Source organism: Barbus barbus, assembly GCF_936440315.1.
Source record: "Barbus barbus genome assembly, chromosome: 7".
Lineage (NCBI taxonomy): Eukaryota > Metazoa > Chordata > Actinopteri > Cypriniformes > Cyprinidae > Barbus > Barbus barbus.
In genome coordinates, this window is record NC_136735.1 from 24,407,563 (window position 1) to 24,435,392 (window position 27,830).

A 27,830-nucleotide genomic window follows, 5' to 3' on the forward strand; every position below is an offset into this window, starting at 1 on the left:
GGTATCTTGAGCTAATGAAATTTCCCTTCACATTTGGCATAATTAGATTTTAATTGAGTCATTATTTAGTATGTTTATTAAACCATTTTCCAATGGCTGGTCCTCAGACTTGGCAAAACCTGACCCACCCACACTCAGAGAGAAATAAACGCCCTTCCTTCATGGCATTTTCAAGCATAAATTCATAGAATGTGCATTACTCACAGTAGCTGCAATGAGAATAGTCCATCAAAAAGGCCCTTGGGAAGTTCAGTGATTTTATTCCCATATAAAACCCTGAAAGGCAGAAACACAAGGGAACATTAAATAAAACAAAGATTAAAGATGTTCATTACCCACCCACACACACAACCATTCATCAGAAATGGTTCCTCAAACAGAGCACAAGATGCACCACCACAAATCATCCCAGTGCAACCAGTGACGAATCATATTTAAACACAAATTAAATCATATGGACCCAGAGGTAAAATCATGAAAAACATATGCGCAATAATCTTCTTATGATGAATATAAAATATCAATTACATCTCGTATTCATTACTTTATCTTAATGGTCTGTAACCCTACGCAAACTGATGTTGTCATAAAAATGGGAGATAAATATTGGCAAATTTAGGACTAATCTGAAAGAGCCACGCAGGGCTAAGCATTTCTTGGCATTTTTATTTTAGAATGAATAATGGCATTGTGGCTTTGGCTATATGCTGATGTCCTACATATGTGCAGCCCACACAGAAACTTTACAGAAAGCTTCAAGATTTGGAACGTCTGTCTTTCACGTTGTACAAAGTTGTACTTTTGTATGTTTATTCATTAAATATTTTGACTAATTACATTATTCTTTAAGATACTTATCAGTGTGTAGCACACAATTCTGTTAACATACAGATTTCTCCCCAAAATCAGCATCTAAAAAAAAAAATATTTCTGTGCCTGCATTTGAAGTATTTCATTACTGTGATGTCATATCAGGACTTGCATGTGTGTGTTCGCTTATGTTTCACATTGGATCACTCTTCTGGCTTGAAATTGTATTTTTTCAGGAGGATAGATTTTAAATGGCTGGCTGGTGTTCCTAAGAGGCTGGTCCGAAGGGAACGAGAGAGAGGGGGAGAACTGTTCCGCCCACTAAGTTCTGGCTCATTGGAACCCGGTCAGTAAAGTAAACCAAAGAAAATACAGAGACCAAGCAAGAAAGACATATACATGTACATCCCATCCCCCTAAAACACACAAATTTGTACACTGAAAATGCCAGGCCAAATCAAATAGCTTAATGTATTTATATTAGTGTTTCATATTCTAAGGGTTTAGCCGTATAGAGTATAAATTTGTCATTTGTCTTGAATTACCATGCTTACTTGCTTACTTTATCTTCACATCGTATGAATTCATACAAAATTGCCACCTTGTAAAATACTTAAATTTTCTCATGAGATCAGTACTATTCATTTCTTTATTTATACAACTTATTTAAAGATAGAACAATTACTGGAGGTGTCTTTAAATCTGTTTCAAATCTATTGAGATGAAAATGTCCTGTATGTTTGAATGGTGGTTACGTTGACTCTGACTCTACTGGGGTTTATCTGCTCTGTTCTCTAAAAGCTTGAATGAGTCAGATCATCAAAAATTGAAAGAATGATGGAAGCTTAATATAACTCTTACATTCTCTTCTCACGCACACACACGCACACACACACACACACACCCAAATATACATATATATATATATATACTTACAGAGAATTCAAAGATCGGAGACCTTGAAAGGAGTCCGAAGCCAATTCAGTTATTTGATTATTACTCAAATCTCTAAAAACAAAACCAAGAAAATAAGAGAAAGATGATGAATATGTGTGTTAGTGTGTAATTATGTATGTATGTGTGCTCACATGGACACACACACTCACATTCTCCGCAGCCGTTTGTAAGGTGAGAATGCTCCTGGTGGAATAATCTTGATGGAGTTCTGCTCCAGTCGGCTGTGAACAGAGAAAATAACCCAGATCAACAAATGGAGGGAACGTGGCAGAGGGAATAATCCAGGTGAGGCTGGAAAATGACAGGCACTGACAGCAGTATTGAGGAGTTATTGGAAAAGTGTTATAGGAGATGGGCGATGACTGATTTGGAATGCTACACCTTGGACATTAATTCTGGGTTTAGAGTCTGTTTTTGTAATACAGAAATTTAATACAATAAGAGGGGTACCAAGGCAAAAGAAGGGGTAAATCATTGTGACAGGCACAAATGTAAGATTAATGTCAATATCTCTGGGACGACTTTAATCACAGTGTAGCAGCTGCGTCTGTTTGCTGTAGTTCCAGTCTGAGGCAGTGCCCATGTCTGGATGAGTGTGTGCTTGTGTGATTTGGTCAGACTAAGAACAAATCCAACATCTGTGTTCCATGAAAAATTGAATTATGAACACACTGACATTTCAACATTGCCTTAAAAGTGCACTTAGGTTTTTTTTTTTTTTTTTTTGCATTAAAACATTTACCACTTAGGAAAAGAACAGTTATATTAGCATCATTTATTTTAGTAGCATTAGTAGCAAAACTGTTGTACTTTACATTAAGTCAGTCACATGATAAGGCTGCCATATAGGATTTAATATACATGGAGTGGGTCACCGAATAATGCTGTCTCACTTTATCTAAGTAACCTGCCTCTTATCAGATACTTTCACTTGTGTAATAATTGAATAATGACTTTGGAAGCGTGTTACCCACTCAGAATAAAATAATAATAATAATGATTAATAATAATAATAGTGATCTTTTTTCTCATTATTGTCACTATACTGACATATTATAGTTCAAAGTTGTGATTTTATTTCTCATAATTCTGAGTTTATATCTCACAAATGTGACTTCATTTCTTATTATGATTTTCTATCTCACATATCTCACAATTGCAAATGTTACTTTATTCCTTATTTCAAACTTTTTCTTCACAATCACTTGTTTTATTTTTGACTCTTATGTTATTTCAGTAACAGGTTTCCATATATAGACGGATGGCTAACTACTGTATTTCTACAATCGCAAAGCAAATCGAAATAAAAACCTGAAAAGAGAGTATTTTAAGGGTAAAAAACTGTACACGTAAGCTAATTTAATTTGCAAATTTTAACAAAATGTTTTACTAGTGGAAGATAAAAGATAAATCAACATCAGCTGTAATTGTCCTACCTGCCAAGTCAAGTAATAAGAATCATAAATATATTATTCATTCAGTACTCCAGCATTCAACATATAGCAATGCTTATTTAGAACGGCTCGCCTTCTTGCTGTCTCTCTCTAGACATCTGTTCTTCTCTTTGACAGTAAATATGTCATAAATCAGATAAGCTCTCCAAAGTTGACAGAGCATGAAAATCGGGCTCCCGCATAGGTGGACGAACACACACATACACACACATTTCATTCAGCCGGAGCCAAATGAGATAATCTGACTCATCTGCCAAAGCCCTGCATGCGGCTTTCAGAGGAAGAAAAACGAAGGGATGACAGACAGAGAAAGAAGGGAAGAAAAAAGATAGACAATGACCCTGGCAGTGAGAGGCACAACAGTTTAAAAAAGATGTGGCGTCTCAATCCAGGCCCCGTTGGCAGAGCACTGGCCCACAGAAGAGATGCCATTGATAAAATAAATCCATTTGCACACTGCATTAATGCGCATGACTTCAGCATGGCCTCCGTAGTTAAAATACTTGATACAGATACAACCCTGACTGTGTGTATGTGTGTTTGTGGAATGTGGAAGCTACATCTGTCAAAAAGGACGCATACATCAGACTGGTGCCAAACAAATCCACCATTACACTCAACCTAATACAAGACTGAGGAAGACATACTGTATAAACATAGTCTTGTCGGTACGTGAGTGTGTGTGTGTTTCTAACGTAACTATTCCTTTATGGATACTCTCAAATGGAAAATGATCCAGAAACAGATAAAATATTTTCACTAAATAATATAAAAGTTTTTAATATTAATAAAATAAAGAAAATTATAATAATATAATATAACAAAAGTTGTGGTTTACTATACTGTGTAGTTTACTGAATATATTCAAGTACATAGTACTTTGTTTTTTATACTTCTTTTTTTCCCTTTGTGTATTAATAATATAATATAATATAATATTTATTATTATTTAATATAATAAGTATTGTAGTGGTACAATTTAATTTGTGTGTTGTGATCATATTTAGTACAATCTACGAGCAATAGAAGCATATGGGAATGTGTGTGTGTGTGTGTGTGTTTACCTACTTATCCATACTTTAGGGACAGATTTGCACCCAGAAAAGAGCTAAATCAGACAAAATATCCCAAAATAAAATAAAATAATAATAATACAAAAAATAATTGGATTTTTTTAAAATCCTGTTAGAATTACATTTATAGCTAGTTGTATTAAAAACAATAAAAAATCAATGTAATGTCTCCAATTAGATAGCTAAATAAATGTCTGCGTGTGTGTGATATGTTGTGTGTCTGCTCCTCACTCACATTTCAGTGATGGTTTCTGGCAGGTTGGTGGGTATTTCAGTCAGTCCTTTCCCCCGGCAGTCCACTATGTTATTACTGCAGGTGCACAGCTCAGGACACTGCAGCACACTACAGGACGAGTGTGACTGGGGCCCTAAAACACACATTCAGAGAGATGACAGGGATGCAGGGGGATGTGCTACACAAAGAAAGGTTGAGTTCGAAGGTTGAACTAATTAAAACAACAAAAAAACTTTCTCAAGCTAAAAATTTGTGGACTGCATACTGCAACTAAATGCAATTTGAAGTAAAGAAACTTTTTTGCCCATGTTATTTCAGCACAAAGAACTTGCCTTCACTGAAGTCTTGAAAGCATGAGCAAAGAAAGAGAACAGCCGAAAAATGGACAGAATATGAAAGCTTTGACAACACAAAACAGCAAATTCATGTATTTATTTTCTTTATACTCACAAGCTCTTATCTCCTGTAAACAAACCATACAAATAAAACGCACACAAACTTACCTGTACACATAAACTCTTTCTTTTGAACCTCAGCAATGTTGTGACCCCTCAGTGAGAGCGGAGCCATACACTGTGTGTAGAGGCCAAGGCGGGGCCTCTGTCTCAGCCAATCAGAGAGCCAGGCCACATGGCAATCACATAGCAGATTATTTGAGTGCAGACGACTAGAGAGATGGAGAGTGGAAAGTCATTTTTTTTTTTTTATATATATGATTTATTTATTGAATTTTCAAAATGACAAGACAGAAAGTAATAAAAAGGTATATATACAAAAAAATACACACACAATAAATAAATAGCTTAGTTACAAATGTGTGCTACTAACATGGCAATACAAATGCACAATCGGGATAAATGGAGTAATAATAGTAGTGTAGATGGATAATTAATCAAGAGAGACTGCATCCAACTGCAGGGTTCTAACATGCTCAAGGAAGGGTAACCAAATTTTTGAGAATTTGACTATGGAGCCACGAAGACTGTGTTTAATTTTTTCTAATTTAATAAAAAATAAAGAATCTTTTATCCACCGAGTGTGAGAAGGGGCGTGAGGACCTTTCCAATGCATCAGAATACAACGTCTTGCTAGTAAAGTGAGAAAAGCTACCAGCTCAACGAAATGAGATGGCAATGAGTAATCAGAAGGCAAGACTCCAAACAAGCCAATTAGAGGAGAGGGAGAAAGTTTAACAGATGTGGTAGCTGAAAGTGAGTCAAAAACAGACTCCCAAAAAAGAGACAGAGCAGGACAAGTCCAGAACATGTGGGCTAAATTAGCTGGTTCTAGATGACACTTGTCACAACATGGATCAATATTGGGAAACATACGGGCTAATTTACTTTTGGACCAGTGTACCCTGTAATCAACTTTACACTGTAAAACCCCATGGCGAGCGCAAACAGATGAATTATGAACACGTTTTAAAACCAACTGCCATGTCTCTGCATCTATCTCAATGTTAAGGTCCCTAGCCCAGGTAATCCGAAGACAATCAGAATCCAGGGGGTGACATGCAAATAAAGTATTGTATATTGTAGAGATAGCTCCTCTTTGGTATGGATTAGTATTGAAAATACTATCGACAAGGGTGGAGGGTGGGCTCATGGGGAACCCGGGAAAATGCTTACGGACAAAGTCCCGGATTTGCAAATATCTGAAAAAATGGGACCTTGGCAAGTTAAAAACTTGAGTCAAATGTTCAAATGAAGCAAACGTTCCATCAAAGTAGAGATGCTTAATAGAAATGATCCCACGGTTCAGCCAAGCCAAAAAAAGCCTTATCAGTGAGAGAGGGAGGAAAGAGGGGGTTACTGTGCACTGGGCATGAAAGAGGTGTTGACTGTAAAGTAAAATGACGCCTAAATTGACACCAGATCTTTAAACAGTTCTTAACTATAACATTATTGGAAAATGTTAAAGGTGATAATGAGAGAGGAAGACAGAGAAGAGACATAAGTGAAGATTTACCACATGCAGCCTCCTCAATCCTTAACCAGGGTGGGGGCTGATCATCAGAGCTACACCAGAATAACATATTTCTGACATTTGCAGCCCAATAATAAAACAAGAAGTTGGGTAGTGCTAAACCACCCAACTCCTTGGTCTTTTGTAAGATACCTTTTCGTATTCTGGGAGTTTTCCCATTCCAGATAAACTGAGAAATAGAGCTATCCAAAGAGTGAAAGAAAGACTTGGGAATAAAAACTGGTATGCATTGAAAGAGATATAAAAATTTAGGCAGTATGTTCATTTTTATAGAATTTATCCTGCCTGCTAGGGAAAGAGGCAATAAAGACCAACGTTGGAAATCTTTAGCCATTTGATCCATCAGAGGAGAGAAATTACAGTTAAAGAGATCAGAATAATTTTTAGTTACACAGATACCCAGATAATTAAAATGATCTAGTGATGTCTTAAATGGGAGTTTTGAAAGAGGATAAGCTATGGCCGCAGAGTTTATAGGCATGAGTTCACTCTTATGAAAATTTAGTTTATACCCTGAGACCTGTCCAAATTCCTCCAATAAAACTAACACTTGGGGTATGGATCTGTCCAGATCAGAGATAAAAAGTAAAAGATCGTCGGCGTATAAAGACAGTTTATGCACAGAACCCCCTCTTGTGATCCCCATCATCTGACTGAACCTAAGGGCTACTGCCAAAGGTTCAATAGCAATAGCGAACAGTAAGGGGGACAGTGGGCAGCCCTGCCGAGTACCACGTCGGAGAGGAAAATAGTCAGAATAGTTATTGTTGGTACGGACACGAGCTAAAGGAGAAGCATACAGAAGTTTAATCCAGGAAATAAATTTACTGCCCAATCCAAATCTTTTTAAAGTGTAGAACAAATAAGGCCACTCCACTCGGTCAAATGTCTTCTCTGCGTCCATCGAAATAACCAGCTCAGGAATGGTAGATTTTGAGGGAGAGTACAATATATCAAAAAGACGCCTTATGTTGTGGAAAGAGTGTCTTCCCTTAATAAACCCTGTTTGGTCTGTGGAAATAATTGAAGGCAGAACAGCCTCTAGACGCCTTGCCAGCATTTTAGCTAATATTTTAACATCCGCACATAACAAAGAAATAGGGCGATAGTTACTACAAAGAAGCGGATCCTTTCCTTTCTTTGAGTGGAAAGTCATTTGAAGGTCCAATGGCAATCTAAACTGATATATCGACAAAAACCTGTGTCCATGTGTTTGAGAGATTATTATCAACTTTGCATCAGGCAATTTCTTGTTCATTAATTACTGTCATTTACTTGCAGACAACAAGCAAACACACAATGATTTCTCTGTTGACTCTGGTGTTTCTGTGTGGTCACCAGTTTCATAGTTGTAGCTGGCTTTGAAAATCTGAAGTAACAAGCCAATTATCTTTTCCAACATGAAATGACAGTAGAGCATGTGTTCAGAGAGATAGAGGATACAATTTATTTTGTTGGGTATTTTGTCATGGCAGAAATCATCACAGAGACTTCAACTTCACGTGACCAACACGTTGAACAGAGCTAGAGAAAGCACTGAAATGGACTGCTCTTGTTTTATTTCTCTCCACAATTCTTTCCTTCCCAATGGGCCTTGGAAAGGCTTTTGAATAGGTTGGGTCGAGAATGAGAATGACAAAAATCACTTTAGTCCACTGAAATGCAGCAGAACATTTGAACAATTTCAAGTGTTGCAATGCTCTAATGTTATATTATCAACTTGCTGAAACAGAATCAGAAGGTGATTTAATATATGGAACATATTAAAATACCTTTTTTTATACTTTATTTTTTTCTAATGTATTTTTTATCCAATGTAACTGGATAAAATACAATTTGGGTTGTTCTTTTCTTTTCTGTTTTCTTTTTTTTTTTTACATTTAACGTTTAGGTTTAACTTTTTGTAAAAATACCCCTATTGAACTCCTACCTATGAGCATTTGTTTTTTTTTTCCATGGAAATAAATGGGTAACAATTCATAACAATTTTGTTTTAGTATTATTCCTATACTATTAATATTTTGAACAATCTTTTACTTTAATTTTTTTTTCAGTTTTAGTAATTTTGTTATGTGCTTTTGTACGCTTTTTTTCTAATATTTATATTTTATTTTATTTTATTTTATTTTATTTCACCATTATTTGAATCAGCAAAAAATATTTTTAATACCTTTAGTTTTATTTAAAAAAAATATTGTATAACTATAGATTTCATGGTCTTAATGGTCCTTCCCATCTTGGCATTCACTGGCTTTCTTTCCATCATCTATTGCTGACGTTTAGCTAACAAGGACCAGAATACCGATATAGCAATTACCTACTTTAGCTCATCACGTAAATGTGATTAAATCATGATCACACACAAAGGACTCCAATCTTGAAAATGTATGCTAATGAAACATACATATTAATGTGGTTATTACACCCTATTACCTCATAATCACACTTATTAAGGTCCAGCATGATAAGTGCTGGATAACATGCCAACGACAGTCTGAAGAAATGGTTTAATGCAGTTTGTGTGTGTGTGTGCGTGTGCGTGTGTTTCTGTGACAAATGAGGACATTTGAGGACACACAGGTATGACATAGGTATTACAAGGTAAAGGTGACTTATGTGGACATTGCCCCATGTCCCCACTTTTCAAAATGCTTATAAGTCATACAGAGTAATTTGGGGGGGGGGGCTAAGTTTAGGTGTAGGGCAATAGCACATACGGTTTGTACAGTATAAGAATCATTATGCCTATGGGATGTCCCCACTTTTCACAAAAACAGACGTGTGTGTGTATGTGTGTGTGTATGATACTCACAATGTCCTAAGCTTGGGCATGTGGTTAAAACTGGCCACTGACAAACGAGAGATATTGTTGTTATTCAATGTGCTGTGAAACAAAGGCAGAGAAAGATAATCAGTTCGTAGACCTTTTTAGAACAATAATGAGGAATAGTTCACTGAATGAAAGTGAATGGTTACCACAGCTGCCCATGGTTCCCATATACTTTCATTGTACAAAAAAAAGATAATCTTAGACATTCTGTATGAAAAAATGCTTTTGTATAGTATGAGAGTGAGTACATGATAACAGAATTTTGGGGGAATTATCCTTTTAATGTTTTCCTATTACAATATTCAACACACAAACTCAGAGAACTGCTTTTGTTCAGTATATCAATTTGCCTTCATGCATGTCTGTAGTTATGTGCAGGGAACCACTTTATAGATGCACATCTGACATTTAATATAGCTCATAAACTCTTTTCTGTCCATTTGTCACAAAGCATCAAAATAATCCTAGTAAAATAATCTGACACAATCCCATTTATCTGTCTTGATAACATTCTCTCTAACAGGATTATTCCACTAATCCAATTTTAAAAAGCAGATATGCATTTTATACAAGTATTCAACACCCAGCAGGCATGATCTGACAGCCAAACACAGCATGACACCTTACAGAGAAATCTATTCCAGTTTAACATGAATATACGATTTTCCTATCTCAATTTCAATCTAAAAATCAAAAAAAGTTTCTGGAACAGTCCCAAAACCTGTATGGCCCATCTTTTACCCAAGTCTAATAAGACCGTGATATCTAAAAAGATCTCTGCCGTGGCTTTAATTCAACAGAACACAATCACACAAGTTCACACACATGCAGTGCACTTACAGTACTTCTAGGTCCCGCAGAGCTCTGAACGCTCCGTCTTCAATGCAGGAAATCTGATTATAGTCCAGCTGCCTGAGAGAGAAAAAACAGAGAGAAAATGTTTGAAGATGATGATGTCGGTTCTTCTGTTTGGTGTTCAATGATTATGGTAATAAAGTAATACACTCTCATAAACACTACTGATCCTTACTATAAAAAAACAAAACAAAAAAAAAACACATGCATCCTTCGCTCTCCTGTCCTTCTATCTGTTTTTTTTCTCTCTCACTCATTTTGTTGTCAGTCTTTCTCTCTTTCTCCCCTCATCACTGTTCTTCACTTTCCAGCCTTTCTTCTCACTCTGTCTGCTGTGCTCTCCTCCAGTATTGTCTACCTGCACTGCCCACTCCTCCTATATGTGTGTGTGTGTGTGTGTGTGTGTGTGTGATGGTCAGTTTGCCTGGGCATCTCATTAAAGCACACAATCATTAATTCAAAGCTCTCTTTCTCTCTCTATTTCACACAAAGATACAGAAGACTCACAGGTTTTTGATCTCAGTAGCTCCTCTGAATGCTTTTCTGGGAATCCCCTGGATTTGATTTTCACTCAGGTCACTGATAAATAAAGAGAAAGAACATTAACAATCATAAGCAGTTAGAAAGACAGATATTAATATGTAGATCTTTTTAAAGCAGAGTGAACACGGAATTGTTTTCATTCGCTGTTGTTATGTACAATAAAAACAAAGGCAGACTGAGACCTCAACTGTCAGACTTTACAATATACATTTTAGTTTACCCAAAAATGAAAATTCTGTCATTATTTACTCATCCTGATCTCATTTCATAACTGTTTGACTTTCTTTCTTCTTTGCAACACAAAAGGAGAAATGTGTGAGTGAAGCAGATGTGATGAATGGTCTGGTCTCTGTTTGCATGCCATAATAATAAATGGGGAGCTTTCAATCATCAAAAATTACATTTGAGTATCACAAAAGTCTTCCGAAGCCATATGAAATTTAAGTTGATAAATCAGACTGATTAAAACAATTAAAGGGATTATTTCAGTGTTTCTCAGCCTTTTTGACTGTAAGACCCCCCTTTGTTAATATTCAAAGGCCCTTTTCTATACCTCTGGTAATTCTGCTGTAATGCAAATAAATAATAAATAAAAATGTGTAAATAAACATAAAATATGATGTCAGTTGAATGTCATACAATTTTATATTAACTGCTTTTAGTATTTTAATGAAGATTGTTAATATAAACATGTAAATGTAAGGACCCCTGTAAAAGATGGCTTTTTTTAGGATACTTTTATGGCACTTTTGTATTATTTTTTTTTTACTCAAAGCTCCAATCCCTATTCATTGTAACTGTATGGAAAAGAGTGATGAGGAACTTTTTCAAAAATGTATTTTGTGTTCCACAGGAAGGAAAGACATGCAGCTTCAGAGTGACAGAGGGTGAGTAAATAATGACAAAATGACAGAAGAGGCAAAGACTGATTATTTCACCATACGACAAAATAAATGCTTTACGAATCCTGAAATTTGTCTCAAACCGCAAAAGTCAAGCCCCCCTGCAGCTTTAGATAAATGGTCAATATAAATAATAGGACACAGAGAAGACAGGAATGATATAAAGGAATGATATAATTAATCACTTCACCAGTGTGAAATCTACACATAACTAATAGCCTTGTGTTCAAATAAGACATAAAAAGAACACAATCACACATAGTAGTCAACATTCATCGACATCTGCAGACACTGTCAGCGGGAAAAAATAAACAACAGAAGAAAAAGAAAGCAGGAAGGAAAACAAGAACAAAAAGAGAACATAAGGAAATATCCCCTTTTTCAAATATAACAGCTGAAAGAAGAAACGCAACAAATATGCACACACCAAACTCTAATGCACACAGTTATGATGAGACTAAACAAACATTTTTAACTGAAGCCCCTGGTTCTTTAGGCATCAGAGCAGACGTTTAAACAGCCTGGGTAAGTCTTCAGAGCTCTTTAAAATTGTCATCCTGACATGACCTGAGCATGAACTGAATGAGAATAGTCTTTAATCAGGTTCATCTGTGCCTGTACAGGACACCGACACCGATCTGTGCGCGCATTTATGAGATCAAACGTACTTCTGGATTACAGCACAAACATTCCAGCTGTCACCCATATGACAGCGAGATGAATTCAGGCACAGACAAACTATTTAAATCAAATCAAACAATTAAAAAAACCTGTTCGCAGTTCAACAGGGTGACTAACATCGAATAAATCACCACACACACGCACAAAGACATGGTGGGAGGTGGGCTAGACAATTAGGGAGGCTCACACACACACACACACACACACACATATACAACTTCTGTGGCAGCATAGAGTGGAACACCCAGGAGAGCATCTAGAGCAGAAAAAGAAAAAGAGAATAAAAGAGAGAAAAAGAGGGTTGAATGATGACCCCTGAACACCTTTAGAGGAAGTGCTTCACTCGCTCTGTTTTTCTCTTTTCAATAAATGAATAAAAACTAACAGAAGCTTAATCCCTGCTTTCATCCCACTCTCTGTCCTTCACTTGCTGTCACTTTCACTCTTTCTTTTCTCCTGCTGTGGGAAGAAAAAAAAAAACTCATATAAAACCATAAAACACTGAGAGAAGTTAAACTAATCTAATCTAATCTAATCTAATCTAATCTAATCTAATCTAATCTAATCTAATCTAATCTAATCTAATCTAATCTAATCTAATCAATGTGTCTCTTTCTCTCTGTTATCATACAGTGTGAATGAATACAATGAAGAGCAATGAAGAGCCCACATGTACTAATTAACATCAATTAACTTACTCCTTTCAATGAATGTCATACTAGCCACTACCAAAATGCTAGATTTTTTTTTTTTCAGGGTTCACATGATCAGATTTTAAGTCCCGGTCACGTGATCAAATCTCTATTCAGCAGTTCCCAAAGGCTGACCTTTTCACCCTTGGAGTGTGCATGTGTGCAGGTTCCTGTGTGTGCGTCTCCATAGGGGGTGACTTTAATGAAGTGTCTTCCCTCACGCAAAGCAGACTCTCAAAGACAACCCTCTCATTTATAGACGTACACCCGCACACATATACACACACAGCATGGGACCCTTAAAGATCATGAATAGCCAGTTTAGCTAGCCAGACCTGTCAGTCAGATTCCTCAGCCGTCAATCATAATGGAAGACAGACACTCAGTCTCCAAAAACGAGACACTGACCGTCAGGCCAGACAGAGATAGATTGTCTGTCTGTTGAGAGCTCTATTCATTGAGATGCCTGTCATTTTCATGAGTGGCACATGACAGCACCAATCACAGAGCAGCAGGATTTAAATGAAAATGCCAGGGAGACAGACAGGTATTTATAATATCAAAAATATTCACTCAAACACACACACACACACACACACACAACACACACTTGTCTGCATGTAACCGCAGTGATGGATTTAATCCTCACCCACTAGGGGGCAGTGCAATCTTACCAGCATGGTCAACCATGCACAGATGCCAACATTTTACACTAAACCTTTTTGTTTAGGTTTACTTATTTCTATTAACCTTGTAAAGATAATACAGATGCCAATGACTCAGAAATATATTAATATTTAATAAAATTGTTAAATATGAATTAAAATACTATTAAATTATTAAAAATGACAGAAGAGTAATTCAATGAAATCCTGTCAGTGATTTACTATGTATTTTGATTCAATATCAAAAGCTAGTGGAGGGAAACATTATAAAACATATATATTTGGCTGATGAATTTTAATAATGCAGTGTGACTTCTGCCCTGTATTCGTAACTGATTTGCTCTATCCACTATGCTCCGTCCGCTCCCGACCAGGGCCGTCGTCGGGGGATGGGAAACCAAGAATGTTGTCCCGAGTCCTGTGACGAGGGGGGCCCACTAAAGTGCACTATGCTATAGCCTTCTTATTGGAAAAGGGGGCCCACCGATTAACATTTTGTCCTGGGCCCCGAGACTTTAAGTAACCGATTGGCAAAGCACTCTGCTTGGTCTTAAAGTTGCTGTTTTACATGGATACTTTTCTTTTTTTCCATTGCAGTGAGGTTGAGCAAAACAACACTTTTCTAAAACAAAATTTAGTTTTTATCCTAATAAGTCTGTGGTGGAATAAACCCAGAAATTCTACAAAAATCACTCTATACTACCACATAGCGCTCAACAAAGATAGAGAGGAAAAGAAGGAAGGAAAGAGAGGGAAAAGTAAACTGATGGTTGGAATGAGTGGAAAGAACAGACAGACGGAGATGCTATCACATCCTTGAGCCTTTGATAGCAAACGTTACATTACCGCCAGTATGACGAACCAGAAACAACATTATCTCACCAAATGACACGATAAGCACAAAACATCAGAGCTGGAAGTGTTTGGATTTGCTTGGACAGCATCGGAAACGGTTATTTCACTCAGACAGCGTGTGTAAAGGTTTTAAATTTGAGCCAGGGTGAAATAGACTCTCAATCTACTGCCAATGCGTGTCTGCTCGGTATGACTGCAAGTTGATTAGTTCTGCATTTGTACACCATTTTTCAAGTCTTGTGCTTTTCTTTCTTCACATTCTGGTTGTTTTTTCATTCCTTATCATGTTTGCTTTAGTTATATACACATATATAAAGAGCATTGTTTAATTGCCTGATTTTTGGCAATTTTGATTAATTGAAATTGGCTGATACCGCCTTCTCTTTTTGCAGCTTTCTTGTGCCAGATCCAATTTTCAAACTGAATTTTGAGTAAAATTCACTCTATCTATTTTGCAAATGTACAATATAGATCTTATTTTGAACATGCATGTTTCAGTGTTTGTTTTTTATTTATTTTTTTACCTCATAATGTTTCATGAAAATGTCATGGACCTGCTGATGAAAATGACATTCTTCTCCAGACTTCTCTAATCATTTAGTCCACTTAAACTTTGTCCCTCTAAAATTGTCTGCATTCATTTTTGAGTGCAACATCCTCTTCTCAAAATCTATTTAACAACTGATGAGTTTCGGCGATAATCTGTAACACTTGGAGGTACGTCACAGTATGGACTAAAAGATTTGTCACTACTTCTGTTTCATTGTTACTTTAATATAATTTGTCATTTGTGAGTTTGTTTCCCATTATATATGGTAGACTGGCTCCACTGACAGCTGAGACACATTGATAAAAACACTGGAAATGGATTAGTACTCTCTTGAGCGTGAATGTGTGGTTCACACTTTCTCTCTCTCTTTAACATCCAGTGGTGTTGGGGAGACCACCTGTCATCCATGAAAATGTCATGCGCACACACACACACATTAGCAGATGTTAGAGGGATCTGTGAAGAAATGAGCGCTGATCATTTGTTTTCCCCTGAGAGGCTCATTAGTGAGGTGTTTATGAACTGGAGGCATTCAGCACTCATCTTGTAAGCCTGGCTCTTAGGGCACAGACTGCCCTCCTTCTCACACACACGGACACACACAAATTTAGACTGAAATATTGGTGAGGTTGCCATTCACCAGTCATATAAACTCTTTAAGTTCTAGTAAAAAAATTAAATAATAAATAAGGATTGGACTAAATTTTGGAAAGCAACCCCAGGTTATATAATGAATATAATGGTAAAATGACAAGTCATGGAATCAGTGATTGTAGCTAGATTAATTTTTTCCTGGAAAAAAGAAAGACATTAGTTAGGGCTGGGCAATATCAGTGAGATATCAATGAGATCAGATAGCCTTTAAAAATGTAAACAAAGAACATAATATTCTAGACTATTTTTTAAATTCAGTATGAAGACTACAGCCCCCCCCCCCAATTAAATAAATAAATAAATAAATAAACTAATAAATTAAGAAACTAAAGGCGCATTAAAAAAGTCACTTTTGAAGTCCCTTTACTTCTCTTACATATCTACTAACTCTCATTAGAGTGTTAGTACAGTGTTAGTAGTGTTAGACTGGTAGGGTTAGGGTTAGAATAAATTGACATGTACTTGCAAAGTTACTTATAGTTAGTAGAATATCTGTTGGGAGACCATCACAATAAAGAGCTAGCAGATGAAGAGTTCAGATGCAAAAGCCTCTAAGTGCCATCTGAAACTTTCATCTAAAATGATCATTTTTTTCTGGTTCCTATGTTTAGGTTAGGTCATTTTACTCAAATGGCAATGTGTAGATCCTTTTCTCTGCAATTAAAGTGAAATAACTGAACATAAATATAGGAGCCTGATAAAAATGCTCATTTTAGAAGAATGTTTCAGACCGCACTTAGAGGCTTTTGCATTTGAACTCTTCAGATATTAATCAGACAGTCTACTAACAAAGGTTCTTATTGTCAACAGAATGCTCAAAAGGGACCATCAAAATAAAGTGCTACCAGTTTATTTTATATTAGTAGTATATTAATTTATTAATAGAGCCACAGCAACTACTTTTCCAGTGGCAATGTCATTTCCTTTTCCAGAATTGATCATTTTGGGTTCTTAAACAGATGGAATGCAAATGCTGCTTTATTAATTTTTGGTTTTTCTGAGTTTTATGGTGCAAATTTTAAATTTTAATCTTGGATGGAAACAGCTATTAAAGCAAAGCAGATTAAAAAGTCTATTACAAAAATAAAAATATACTTAAAAATAATTAAGGCATGTACGTTTATAATTAAATTATTCATTTAATTATAAATTAAATGATTAGAATTTATATCTAGCAATAATAGTCTAGTAATAATATAATAAAAAACTTATCTGATAACACACTCTTTAATGAATAATCATGGAAAGATTGAGCATCCAACCTTACACTGAGTTCAGGGTCAAAAAGTCAGAGAGACCTCAGTGTGTGTGTTTATGTGAGAGAGCAGGATTTAATTGTGCCAGTGTGGGTGCACACAGACAACCACCAACTTTCCCACAACCACTTGTTTTCTCTCCGTCTGTGTCTCCCTGTGTGCCATTCTCTCTGACTCGTTCTCTTTCTGTCTCTGTCGGTCTATCTGTTGCTCTTTCTCTCTCTTTAAGACACACAGATAGAAACAATTGAGACAAAGAAACACTCAAAGATGAAAGACAGGAGATAGTAACTCTATTTCCCCCCTCTCCTCTCTCTCTCTCTCTCTCTCTAAATCTTTTCAAGATGTTTTGAGTCTCGTAGCTATTTGCCGTAGATTCCAGCAGACAGTATATGTGTGTGTGTGGGTGAGCCAAACTGAAATATTCCTGTTCAAATACAGACGAGGCCTCAATGTTGTCTTTCACACACCCGCAAACTTTAGTCACAACCAATGGCTACACACACAGCTGCTTGAGTCCATCTGTCCTTTCCACACTCACTCAAACACACACACACACACACACACGCACACACACACACACACACACAGAGTTAAGCCCATATTTCTTCAGTGGGTCACTTTAAGGATGTGTCTGTCAGAGCTGTTGATTTTGGAGCTTTAAGGTTCAGTTTCTCAAACACACACGATGAGTTAGTAGAGGAGTCCAAATTCAGCTTCTCTGTAATCTACAATTACAAAATATAGATTGAAAATCTCAGTGAACAGAAAGACAGTAAGAGGGAGACGGTGTGGTTTTCCATTCACACTCAATCTGCCAGTGGGAATTACATACAGCAGTCGAGGATTTCCTTCTGTAATTTACTGCTTAACGATCACCGCAGTTTGTGTGTGCGTTTGCACGAGTACGTGTGCGCCTCACATTTGTAATAGCAGGTTGCGAGTCAGCCTTACTAGAAGTTTCCCTCGGCTTAACCACCATGAACCAATCAATAAAACTCGGCCCAGAGCAGCTGTTAAGATGTCAGCTTTACATATCTGATTACATTACATATGAAACACAGTCAACATTATCATCTCCCTCTCTCTGTGTGACCTTTCCCATAGTTCCACTCTCATACGAATTCATCAGGAACAAATAATCATGGTTGAAGGGAGATTTTGTTTGAAGGCTAATGGAAGGTTCTGTTAACCCCTGACCAACTCATAAAGCATAGCAGAAGAGTCCTGTCGTCCCGCGCAGTATTCCTTATGTCTAAACCGCATATACACACTTCAGGGGATCGTAAAGACACTGATTTACTGCCTCATTTGACTGTATTCAATGACTTTAGTACACTTCACAGTGTTTTATATTTTTGAAATACACTTTCTCTCAGTGATGCTCATTTTTCCTGCCTGCTTTGTGGTTGAAAGTCTTTCATGGGATTTTCTTATTGCAATTTCAGATGCTCGCACACACATGCAGGAGGTTACGTATGTCCGTGTTAAGGCCAAGACAAACATACAAATAAAATGTAGAGATACATACTGTGCATTCATATTAGGAAAGCCTTGCAGGAAACTGCCTTTTAACTCAAATGCAATGTAAGAAACACATTACTATGTAATTACAATGTAATAAATACATATGCAATTTTATTCTGCGTCTGTATATATAACTATATACATACATACATACATATATCCCCCAAAACATGGTACATGCTGTCATTACAATGTAATAACAATTTAATAATATGCTAATTTGCTATATACCATTGTACTGGTTGATTACCATATTTATTTACCATGATGTTTATGCCAAAGAATAACATACTTTATATAATACCTTGAAACTTAAAAAAAGGTATTTCTATTAAACATTTACCAAACAAACATGGTAAATGCTGGCACTGTTATTTTAAAACATATCTGAGCATGTACAGACACACACTAAAGATGCAGGTCAGACATTTTCAATTATAATAACAAACTCCAACAGAGAAACCTGTAGACTGTGGGATCAAATTACCATAAACTACGCAAGTGTAACTGTTGATTGTCTTTGAATGATAATGTTCCACTCCATAATTCATACAATTTCAAAAAAGGAATGTAAATGTGCCAGTGCAAATACATATGCATAAATACATACTCACACAAACACACACTAACTAGCTTCCATGGAAAATCCCCTGACTTCACAACATTTCAATTTAAAACCATGAAAACTCACACATAAGTGTGTTTGCTTTCATCATTGCCACATGGAGGAACACACACACACACACACACACTTCAGTCATGGCAGGAGGTTTATTAGAGTCAATGCTATTGATGTGAATGAAGTCATTAAGAGATAAATTATTCACGCCTCATTTGATTCCTATGGACCACCGTACTCCCCGAAAACATGTTTCCATGACAGCAAGAAAGCACAAAGATAGGAATTCAATATATACTCCAACCAAAACACACAAACATTCACACATAGTTGCATGTGGCCAATAACGCATCCCTATAAGCAAAACACACACATAGACACAAACACTGTTTTTTCCTCCACATGAACCTGTTTGGATATCCACGCCTTTTTTTTACAGAAACAAATGTTAAAACAAAAAGATGTTTGTGTTTGTTTAAAGTATACATAGGAATTGGAAGTTACAAAACATCTGTTTACAGTGTGCACTAGTGTGTGTGTATATATATATATAATATATATATAAATTGGAGAGCAATTTGATGTCATTATTCACCCGTGTGATAACAAGTGACTCAAAAATCCTTATACACACCCGCTTGCGCACACACACACACACACACACACATTTTGAATGCAATAAAATCTCACTAGATGTCTCAATGTATCAATGTCATACTGGCATAATCTGCCCACTCTGAGTAATTCATCACAGAGCAGTGTGTAAGTCCCATGATCACACACACACACACACACATGTTTACTTAGCTATCTAAATGGGTACATCCCATAGGCGTAATGGTTTTTACACTGTACAAACTGTATGTGCTATTGCCCTACACCTACCCTACACCTAAACTTAGTCCTCACAGGAGACATTCAGCATTTTTATAATTTAAAAAAAACTTTGTTTAGTTTATTTTTAAACCCGTTTTACAAATGAGGATGTCCCCAAAGGGAGGTTTTTGGAGATTTTGTCAGGTTTACCTCACTTTTGGGTACAAATTTGTCCCCAAAATATGGATAAGTAGGTACACACACACACACACACACACACACACAGTCCACCCGCAGGCCATACACAATGATCGTACTGTATGGTGAGGCTGCCACCACAATAGAACTGCAGAAGCCTTTGTGTATCTGTCAACCCCTGTCTGACTATCTTAATAGATCACACACTCAGAGAGAGAGAGCGAGAGAGAGAGAGAGAGAGAGAGAGAGAATGTAGCGATATTTATCCATCTGTCCATAGTTTAGATTTTGCATTCGAGAGAAGAGGAAAGGAAAGGAGTAGAGGTCTGTTAAAACCTTGAGATAATTTCACTTTATTTTGATAGTTGCAATTCAATACACCACTAATAACACACTCACTCTCTTTCTCATATCCATCCATCCATGCTCAAACGCCTTTTAAAATCATCTTTGTCGGACTTGTAATCCAAAGGTTGCGGGTTCGAGTCCCCGGCCGGCAGGAATTGTAGGTGGGGGGAGTGAATGTCCAGCGACTCAATACCACGAGTCAATACCACGACTGAGGTGCCCTTGAGCAAGGCACCGAACCCCCAACTGCTCCCTGGGCGCTGCAGCATAAAATGGCTGCCCACTGCTCCGGGTGTATGTTCACGGTGTGTGTGTGCACGTTGGATGGGTTAAATGCAGAGCACGGGTCACCATACTTGGCTGAATGTCACTTCACATTCACATGTTGTAGAAATCTCTTCTACCTAATGATAATGTTGATAAAGTATAATGTATATTGGTTCCTGCAGACATATATACAAAGGCAGAAGATGGAATGATGGTTGAATAGTGAGTGAGAACTGTACCCATCTAACAGCAAATAAGTAAAAATTACTTTCAGCTGACACTAACTTGTCTGTAATTAATTATCAGCTTTGTAGGCCTTTTCATTGAAACAAGTGTGGTTAATGAAGTTGTTTTAGAAGTTTTGAAGGTAATTTGCATACCTATTGTTAATTTAAAAAAATTATTGAACTTGTTATTATATTTAGTTATTTACTTTGTCTTCTATTTTGCAGTAGTAGTGTCTAGTAGTATCATAAAAATGACTTGCATGAAGAGTTTTCCTTTTGTTGGTGTGAGATATGAGTGGCAATAGAATTTGAAGATTTAACATAAAAAATATAATGAAAATTTACCCTCTAAAATTTATCTATTTTGTACATGTGTGTTATAGCTCTTACCATGAATGAGTCATCCACAAATGTTTAATTTTTAACAAATATTTCTGACCTTTTGATTTTTAATAAAAATATCACAACATGAGAAGCGACAGACTTCTCTCTGGTGTTGTATATGACTTCTCAAATCACGTAATCTGCATAAACGCCATCCCTAAAATTTTATATAGTTTTATTGGATATAGATTTTCCTTAAAATGGCCTGTATGCTTCATTCATCCAAATGCTCACCTCAGGGGATGAGTAGACATTGAAAGTTTTTGAATGTGTGTTAGTGGTTTAAGAGTTCATTCCTCTATGTCTTATATGGACTGAAAGCTGTGCATCTCAAAAACCCTTCAAAAGCTGGAAGGCAAATTGGCGCTCACTTCAGCTGCTCTTTTACTTTTCTCTTCTCCGCTCTCTCCATCTCCCTCTTAAAACATGGCCCTCAGTCATGCGTTTATAGAGTGAGAGAGAAAGACCTGGTGTGAGTGTGTGTGCGTTTGTGTCCTCGGGTCACACTGATAAAGGCTGCGTCTGTGAAAGCGTGCTAGCTTTAGTGTGTCTAAAAACATATTGACCGGTGAAGGATACCATCCACAATGACAGAAAGCCAATAATGCATGTCAAACACATGCCACTGCAGTCTGTACACTTGCTCCAAAAGATTATTCATAGTGGACATGTTGCTCTTTTTCCAGTTCTGTCCATCAGACATAAACTTCAATAAACAGTCAGCCACCGCTGTCTGTCAAACACAAATATTTGCCTAACCACACCCACATCTCCAGAGCAGCCAGACACCATGGTGGAGAGTTTTATTACACCAAATCAAAGAAAGATCAGATCCATTTGTGCTTTTAGACACAACATTCAGTAAAATACAAATGACTCATCAATAACTTCCCCCTACATGTCTGCCAACAGACAGATGTTTACTTAGCTATTTAAATGTGGACATTCCAAAGACATCCACTGTGTTTTTATAAACAGCTAGTTATAAATACAATAACCACATCCTAACCCTAACAGAAAAAGTTCTGCAGTTTTAAGATAAAAATTACTTTATTACATTCTGTCAGATTTAGCTCACTTTTATTTTATTTTATTAAATTGTCCCAAAATTTTGTTAAGCAGGCACACACATACTGTACACACACACACACACACACACACACACACAAAAACACATCAAACTGTCCTTTATGACAACAGTTCTCAACTGTCTTGTTAAAATTAAGCCAAAATTGTTACAGTTTTTGTTCTGATAGCTTCACAATTCCCGGGTCACAAATCACCTGTGACTTGATAGAAGCATCTAAATCAGGCAGATTCCAACAAGGAAAGGTTGTGTGACAGCCCTCATTCTCAAAAACTATCAACAAATTATACAGGTAAAAGAAAATGCTACACAGACTTAGGGATGTAACGTTTCATGTCGAGCCAATTGAAAATCAATAATAATATGTGACGATTCAAATCGGTGGAGATGTTAAAGGAATCGTGATGGTATTTTCTTTTCATCTAGCCTCTGTACAAAGTAGTGTTTATAAGCACAGCACTGCTTTGTTTACAGCAGTAACCAAAGGAAATGCTATATTTCTGCTGTTCCATAAGCGTCACCTGCTGCCAGAGAGTGATTTTGAGTTCTCATGCAGCCTGCTGTTTTTGTTTTGTGCAGATGTTTTAAGTTGTAAAATATCACAAAACTAAAGTCAGACTATTCTGTTTTTGCTTTGAATTTTGAAATTATACAATCTAATTTAAAGTGCCCCATTATGGGTTATGAAAGATTCATATCCCAACAACAGGTTGACATGCATGCAAGGTCAAAAACACTTTCATTGTCTTATAATATGCATTTATTTTTACCTTACTTGCTCAACGACTCCCAAACGATTTGCTCGACGATTCATTTTTCCAAACCCCTCTTTTGCGTGACACTAATCTGCAGTGATTGGTCTGATTGGTTCGATTTCATTTCCAGTTCATAAAGCAGCATTTGTGAGCGCAGTGCTGCTTTGTGTACAGCCATTACTGGGGAAACTTTTACCGCTCCAAAAGCGCCACCTAGTGGCAAAGAATGAATTTGCATTTTCCTTCAGCCCAACGCGAAAATCGACTGATGGTTTTATGCAGCAAACCGACATATATATCCCACGGGGGATGCCCCGCCACACACACACAAACAAGGATGAAGATGAGGGAGCTGACTTTGAGAGAAAAGCAAGCAATTTGGATGCTAAAAGAAAAGAGGAAGTAAATTAGAGCTATAGCAAAAACAAAGGGCATGGAGAAATCAAGAGTTTGGAAACCACCAGCGTATCGCTGGTGGTTTCCAAACTCTTCATTTCTCCAGCAACCAACAACCAACAACTACCCGATCGCCTGAGAAAACAACAGTAGTTGATGACAGACAAATCATAAAAGCTGTGAAAATGACGTCCTAAAAGACGTGTCTGTAAAATCACCAACAACTTCCAGAAAGCTGGGTGATGCTCTGACAATCTACTGTTGTCAGGAGACTTTGACACAGAATTACACAGCTACATGCTACATGCTTGCATGCTACACAGCAAGATGCAAACCTCTGACCAGCACCAACAATAGAAAGGCAATAGAAAGATTGGAGTTTGAAAAAAAGCACAAAGGTGAGCCAGAAGAGTTTTGGAACTGTGTTTATGGACCGATGAGACAAAGATGAACCTTTATCTAAGTGATGGGAAAACAAAAATGTGGAGAAAAAAAGGGAACTGCAATGATCCCAAGCATACAGCCTCATCTGTAAAGCATGGTGGAGATGTTGTCGTGGCATGGGCATGCATGGCTGTCTCTGGAACAGGCCCTCTCAACTTTACTGATGACTTAATGTATGATGACAGTAGCAGAATAAATTTGGAAGGGTACAAAACCATCTTGCCTACCAATATTCAAGAAAATTCCACCAGATTCATTGGGAAGTGCTTCATATTGCATCAGGACAATGACCCAAAACACCCTGCCAGTTCAGTCAAGGAATTTATAAGGGCAAAGAAATGGAAAGTCTTAGATTGCCCAAGTCAATCTCCAGGTTTAAATCTGATTGAACATGAATTTCACCAGCTGAAGAGGAGAGTAAAGGCAGAAACTCCCCAAAACAAGCAACAATTGGAATTGGCTGCATTAAAGGCTGGGAAAAGTATTTCAAAGGATGAGACCAAGAGTCTGGTGTTGTCTATGGGTAACAGACTCACTGCTGTGATTGTGCGCAAGAGATCTGCAACTAAATAATAGCTTTTAATCTTTTATATCTGCCTTATGTTCAACTGTCCCAATACTTATGCTCACATCAATGAGTGGGATGAACTCTAAAAGTGCTGAACTTCTTAGCTGGTAAAACATATATCTGTTGAAACGCCTAATAATAAAATGTGACATTCTGTAGTTTTGTCTCATATTCATCTTTTAATCATATTTGCAAATGTCTTGACTCCACAGCCAACAGAGCAATTTTGTCTTTACTGTTCCAATAATTATGGAGGGCATTGTATGTAAATGAAAGCCATAATTAAAATGTTTATTATATAAAGTGATCATATATCTTGAGAACTTATCTGCTGAATTCATGTGGAATTCGTTTACAATCTCTTTACGAACCTTTTGAATTCAACGTTTTGCTAGAAAGGACAACTAAGGGACAAAAATCTTTCAGGTTACATAAAAACTTCACCTGTGTTTCAAAGACAAACAAAAGTCTTGTGGGTTAGGAATGATCATAGGGTGAGTGTTTAGCACATTACGTGTGATCTGATAAACATCTAGTTTTGAAATCACTGACGCATCATGCATTCATCTGACACTTACAGTGACAAATTCCTACACAGACACTGACGCGACGCGAGTGAGACTTCTGAGCAGAAAGAGACGTCTAAAATTAACTGGCCCACATGAGCAGATAGACATTACCACCCAGACTGAAAGCATACACACAAATACGCACATGCAAACTTCACACTGTGTCTACAACAGATGCACATGCAGTATAAGTGGACAATTGTATTATGTACTTTCACTTAAAGTTGAACTTCACTGCAGTGCGTGTGTTTGTGCATTTGGGCTCGTCTTTTGTGAGTGTGTCTAAATATGACAGCAGTTGTCGACAGGTTTAGGTTTATTGAGAGAGAGTGTTTTTATAGGGTGTGTAAGTGTGTGTGTTTGTCTGTGTGGTGTTGATCCATGTTAAGCTCTTGCAGTCGTTATATCTGTGTGTCACATTCCCGACAGTTCCTGCATTATTTTTAGAGGCCGGGGGATTTACACAGACACACACATCCAGTAAACCTAATCTCGATGAGAAATACTGTTTTGCACTGACACAAGTTCAAATCCAGTTTCCACAAGATCAGCAGAGTTCAAGTCACAGTTTAGTTTAACACATTAAACTGATGCAGATGTCAAACTGTCTTCTACAAAACATTCTTGAAAACTTCTCAAACAAAGAGAAGTTTGGCTTTTGCTTTGGGGATTTTGACTAATTGTTATTTCTTTCATTGCAATTGTACCCAACATCTTTTGAAAAATACTCACATAATCACTCTGTGACTGACTGTGTGTGTGTGTGTGTGTGTGTGTGTGTGTGTGTGTGTGAAGTGTTGATTAGAATAGTTCATCGGTCCGAATCGTATGCTGCTGGGGTCTTATCACTAGGCCAAACACATTCACAACCCAAATGATTTCTAGTCAGAATGAGAAACGCATCAGAAGAGGAAGAGACCTCACAGAGAAAGAGGTGATGAGGAGGAAGTTGGTTTTGTAAAGGGTACTGCAATGGCCGACGCTTTGAGGCTCTTAGGAAGGAGCTGGCAAACAGAGCCTAACGTACGTGAGAGAAATCGTCAATGGAAATGAAGTACGTTTTCTGGAGAGTGGGCTTAGTGGCGGGAGAGGGGGATTATCTGAAAAATTCCTTTCAAGAACTTTAAAAGTCCATTTTGTCTCTACGGCAAATCTCTTTTTCTCTTTCTCTCGTTCTTTCTTCTTTTCTTTCTAACAAACACACTTCCGAATGGTGGTATTATGTTGCATGTCTTCATCATAATAGTGAACTGGACAAGTGAGATTACAGTGACCTAACATGGGAGGAATTCCTGGGAGAGAGACTGAGAGTGAGAGAGACAAAGGGAAAAATAAAATTAGCACCTGCTAGACCCACATTCCCAAGTGAAAACATTTCTATCCCAAAGGAAAACATACAGTAGAGGGAGGGAAAGCAGAGGAAAAAAGAGCGAGTGAGAGAGAGAAGCACCAAATACACATCTATTGCAATAATCAGGGCTAATTAGTCCCCATCTGTCAGTTCGATCACTTCACACACTGACAGACAGGAAGAGGTGAGCGATTGAAGTACTAAAGTCATGACATACACATGCACACAGACACACTCCACACACATATATTTAAGTAGCACAGTCAAGCTTGCATGGGTCAGAACAAGAGGCTGTCAGCGTGACCTTGATATGAAAGTTACTGAGCCTGTAGGAATTTTTTACCCCAGAACACTTGTTTAAGTGTTCTATGAACAAAAAAGCCTAAATTAAATCAGTCCATCATATAAACCGATCTTGTTTCTTCAGAAGACTTGGATTTAACCACTCAATAAGGATTTCTTTTACAATGTCTTTATGAAGATTTTGAAAAATGACTGTGGAGGGATAGAAATCTCTCATGATTCATTAAATATATCTTAATTTGTATTTCAAAGATGAACAAAAGTCTTATGGGTGACAGAATGACAGAATTTAGGGGCGAACTATTTTATTAAAAGGAATGCAAAACAGCATAAACAGCTTAATAAAAGTATCTTAAAATTGGTCCATCTGACTTCGACATTGTCTGAAGCCATATAACAGAGTAAATTCATTTTGATCTATATTCACTCAAAGATACGGATTCGGAGGACTTGAAATAAAGTGAGCAATTCATATTAAACACTTTTATTATATGTTTTGTCTCCCTTTGTCTTCCACAGGCAAAACAAAGTCTTATATGGGTTTGGAATGACTTAAAGTGAATAAACGAATACAGAAGTTTCCCTTTAACTATCCCTTTAATTCTACTTCTGGCTTTCTCTCTCACTTGCACAGGCTTATCTAAACTACTGATTTCCATGCCTGATAGAGAATTGTAGACTTGCATAAAGACACATTCCATAAATGCATGTTCAACAACCATGTCAAGACCACTGTAGCAATTTCCGCCTCACTGGAAAAAACAATACAGGTACCTGCGGGTGTCTGTGTCTTATGCATGTGAGGGTGCATGAGTGTGTGTGAACATTTCTGGAAAAGAAAAAAAAAAGTATAATGGTGCATCAAAATCTTTGGTGCTCAGGTAAGTGTGTGTGTTGATCCAGCATTACTGGAATTCCAAATCCAAAGAGACAAACACACCTGTTTTTGTATGTTCTTTCCCACCTTTTC

General features: G+C 37.1%; 1 protein-coding gene across 2 annotated transcripts in view; it reads right to left on the reverse strand.

The window, feature by feature from the left end:
• Window positions 1–27,830, reverse strand: part of LOC306873097 (slit homolog 2 protein-like) — an 87,457-nt gene that overhangs the window by 25,525 nt on the left and 34,102 nt on the right. For both annotated transcript variants that reach the window (XM_079422132.1, XM_079422131.1), the window contains exons 5-12: window positions 10,711–10,782; window positions 10,189–10,260; window positions 9,331–9,402; window positions 5,033–5,196; window positions 4,530–4,662; window positions 1,917–1,988; window positions 1,747–1,818; window positions 205–276 (exon numbers count right to left, since the gene is read on the reverse strand). In XM_079422132.1, the coding sequence (XP_079278258.1) occupies window positions 205–276; window positions 1,747–1,818; window positions 1,917–1,988; window positions 4,530–4,662; window positions 5,033–5,196; window positions 9,331–9,402; window positions 10,189–10,260; window positions 10,711–10,782 (729 nt within the window). The remainder of the gene's footprint in view (window positions 1–204; window positions 277–1,746; window positions 1,819–1,916; window positions 1,989–4,529; window positions 4,663–5,032; window positions 5,197–9,330; window positions 9,403–10,188; window positions 10,261–10,710; window positions 10,783–27,830) is intronic.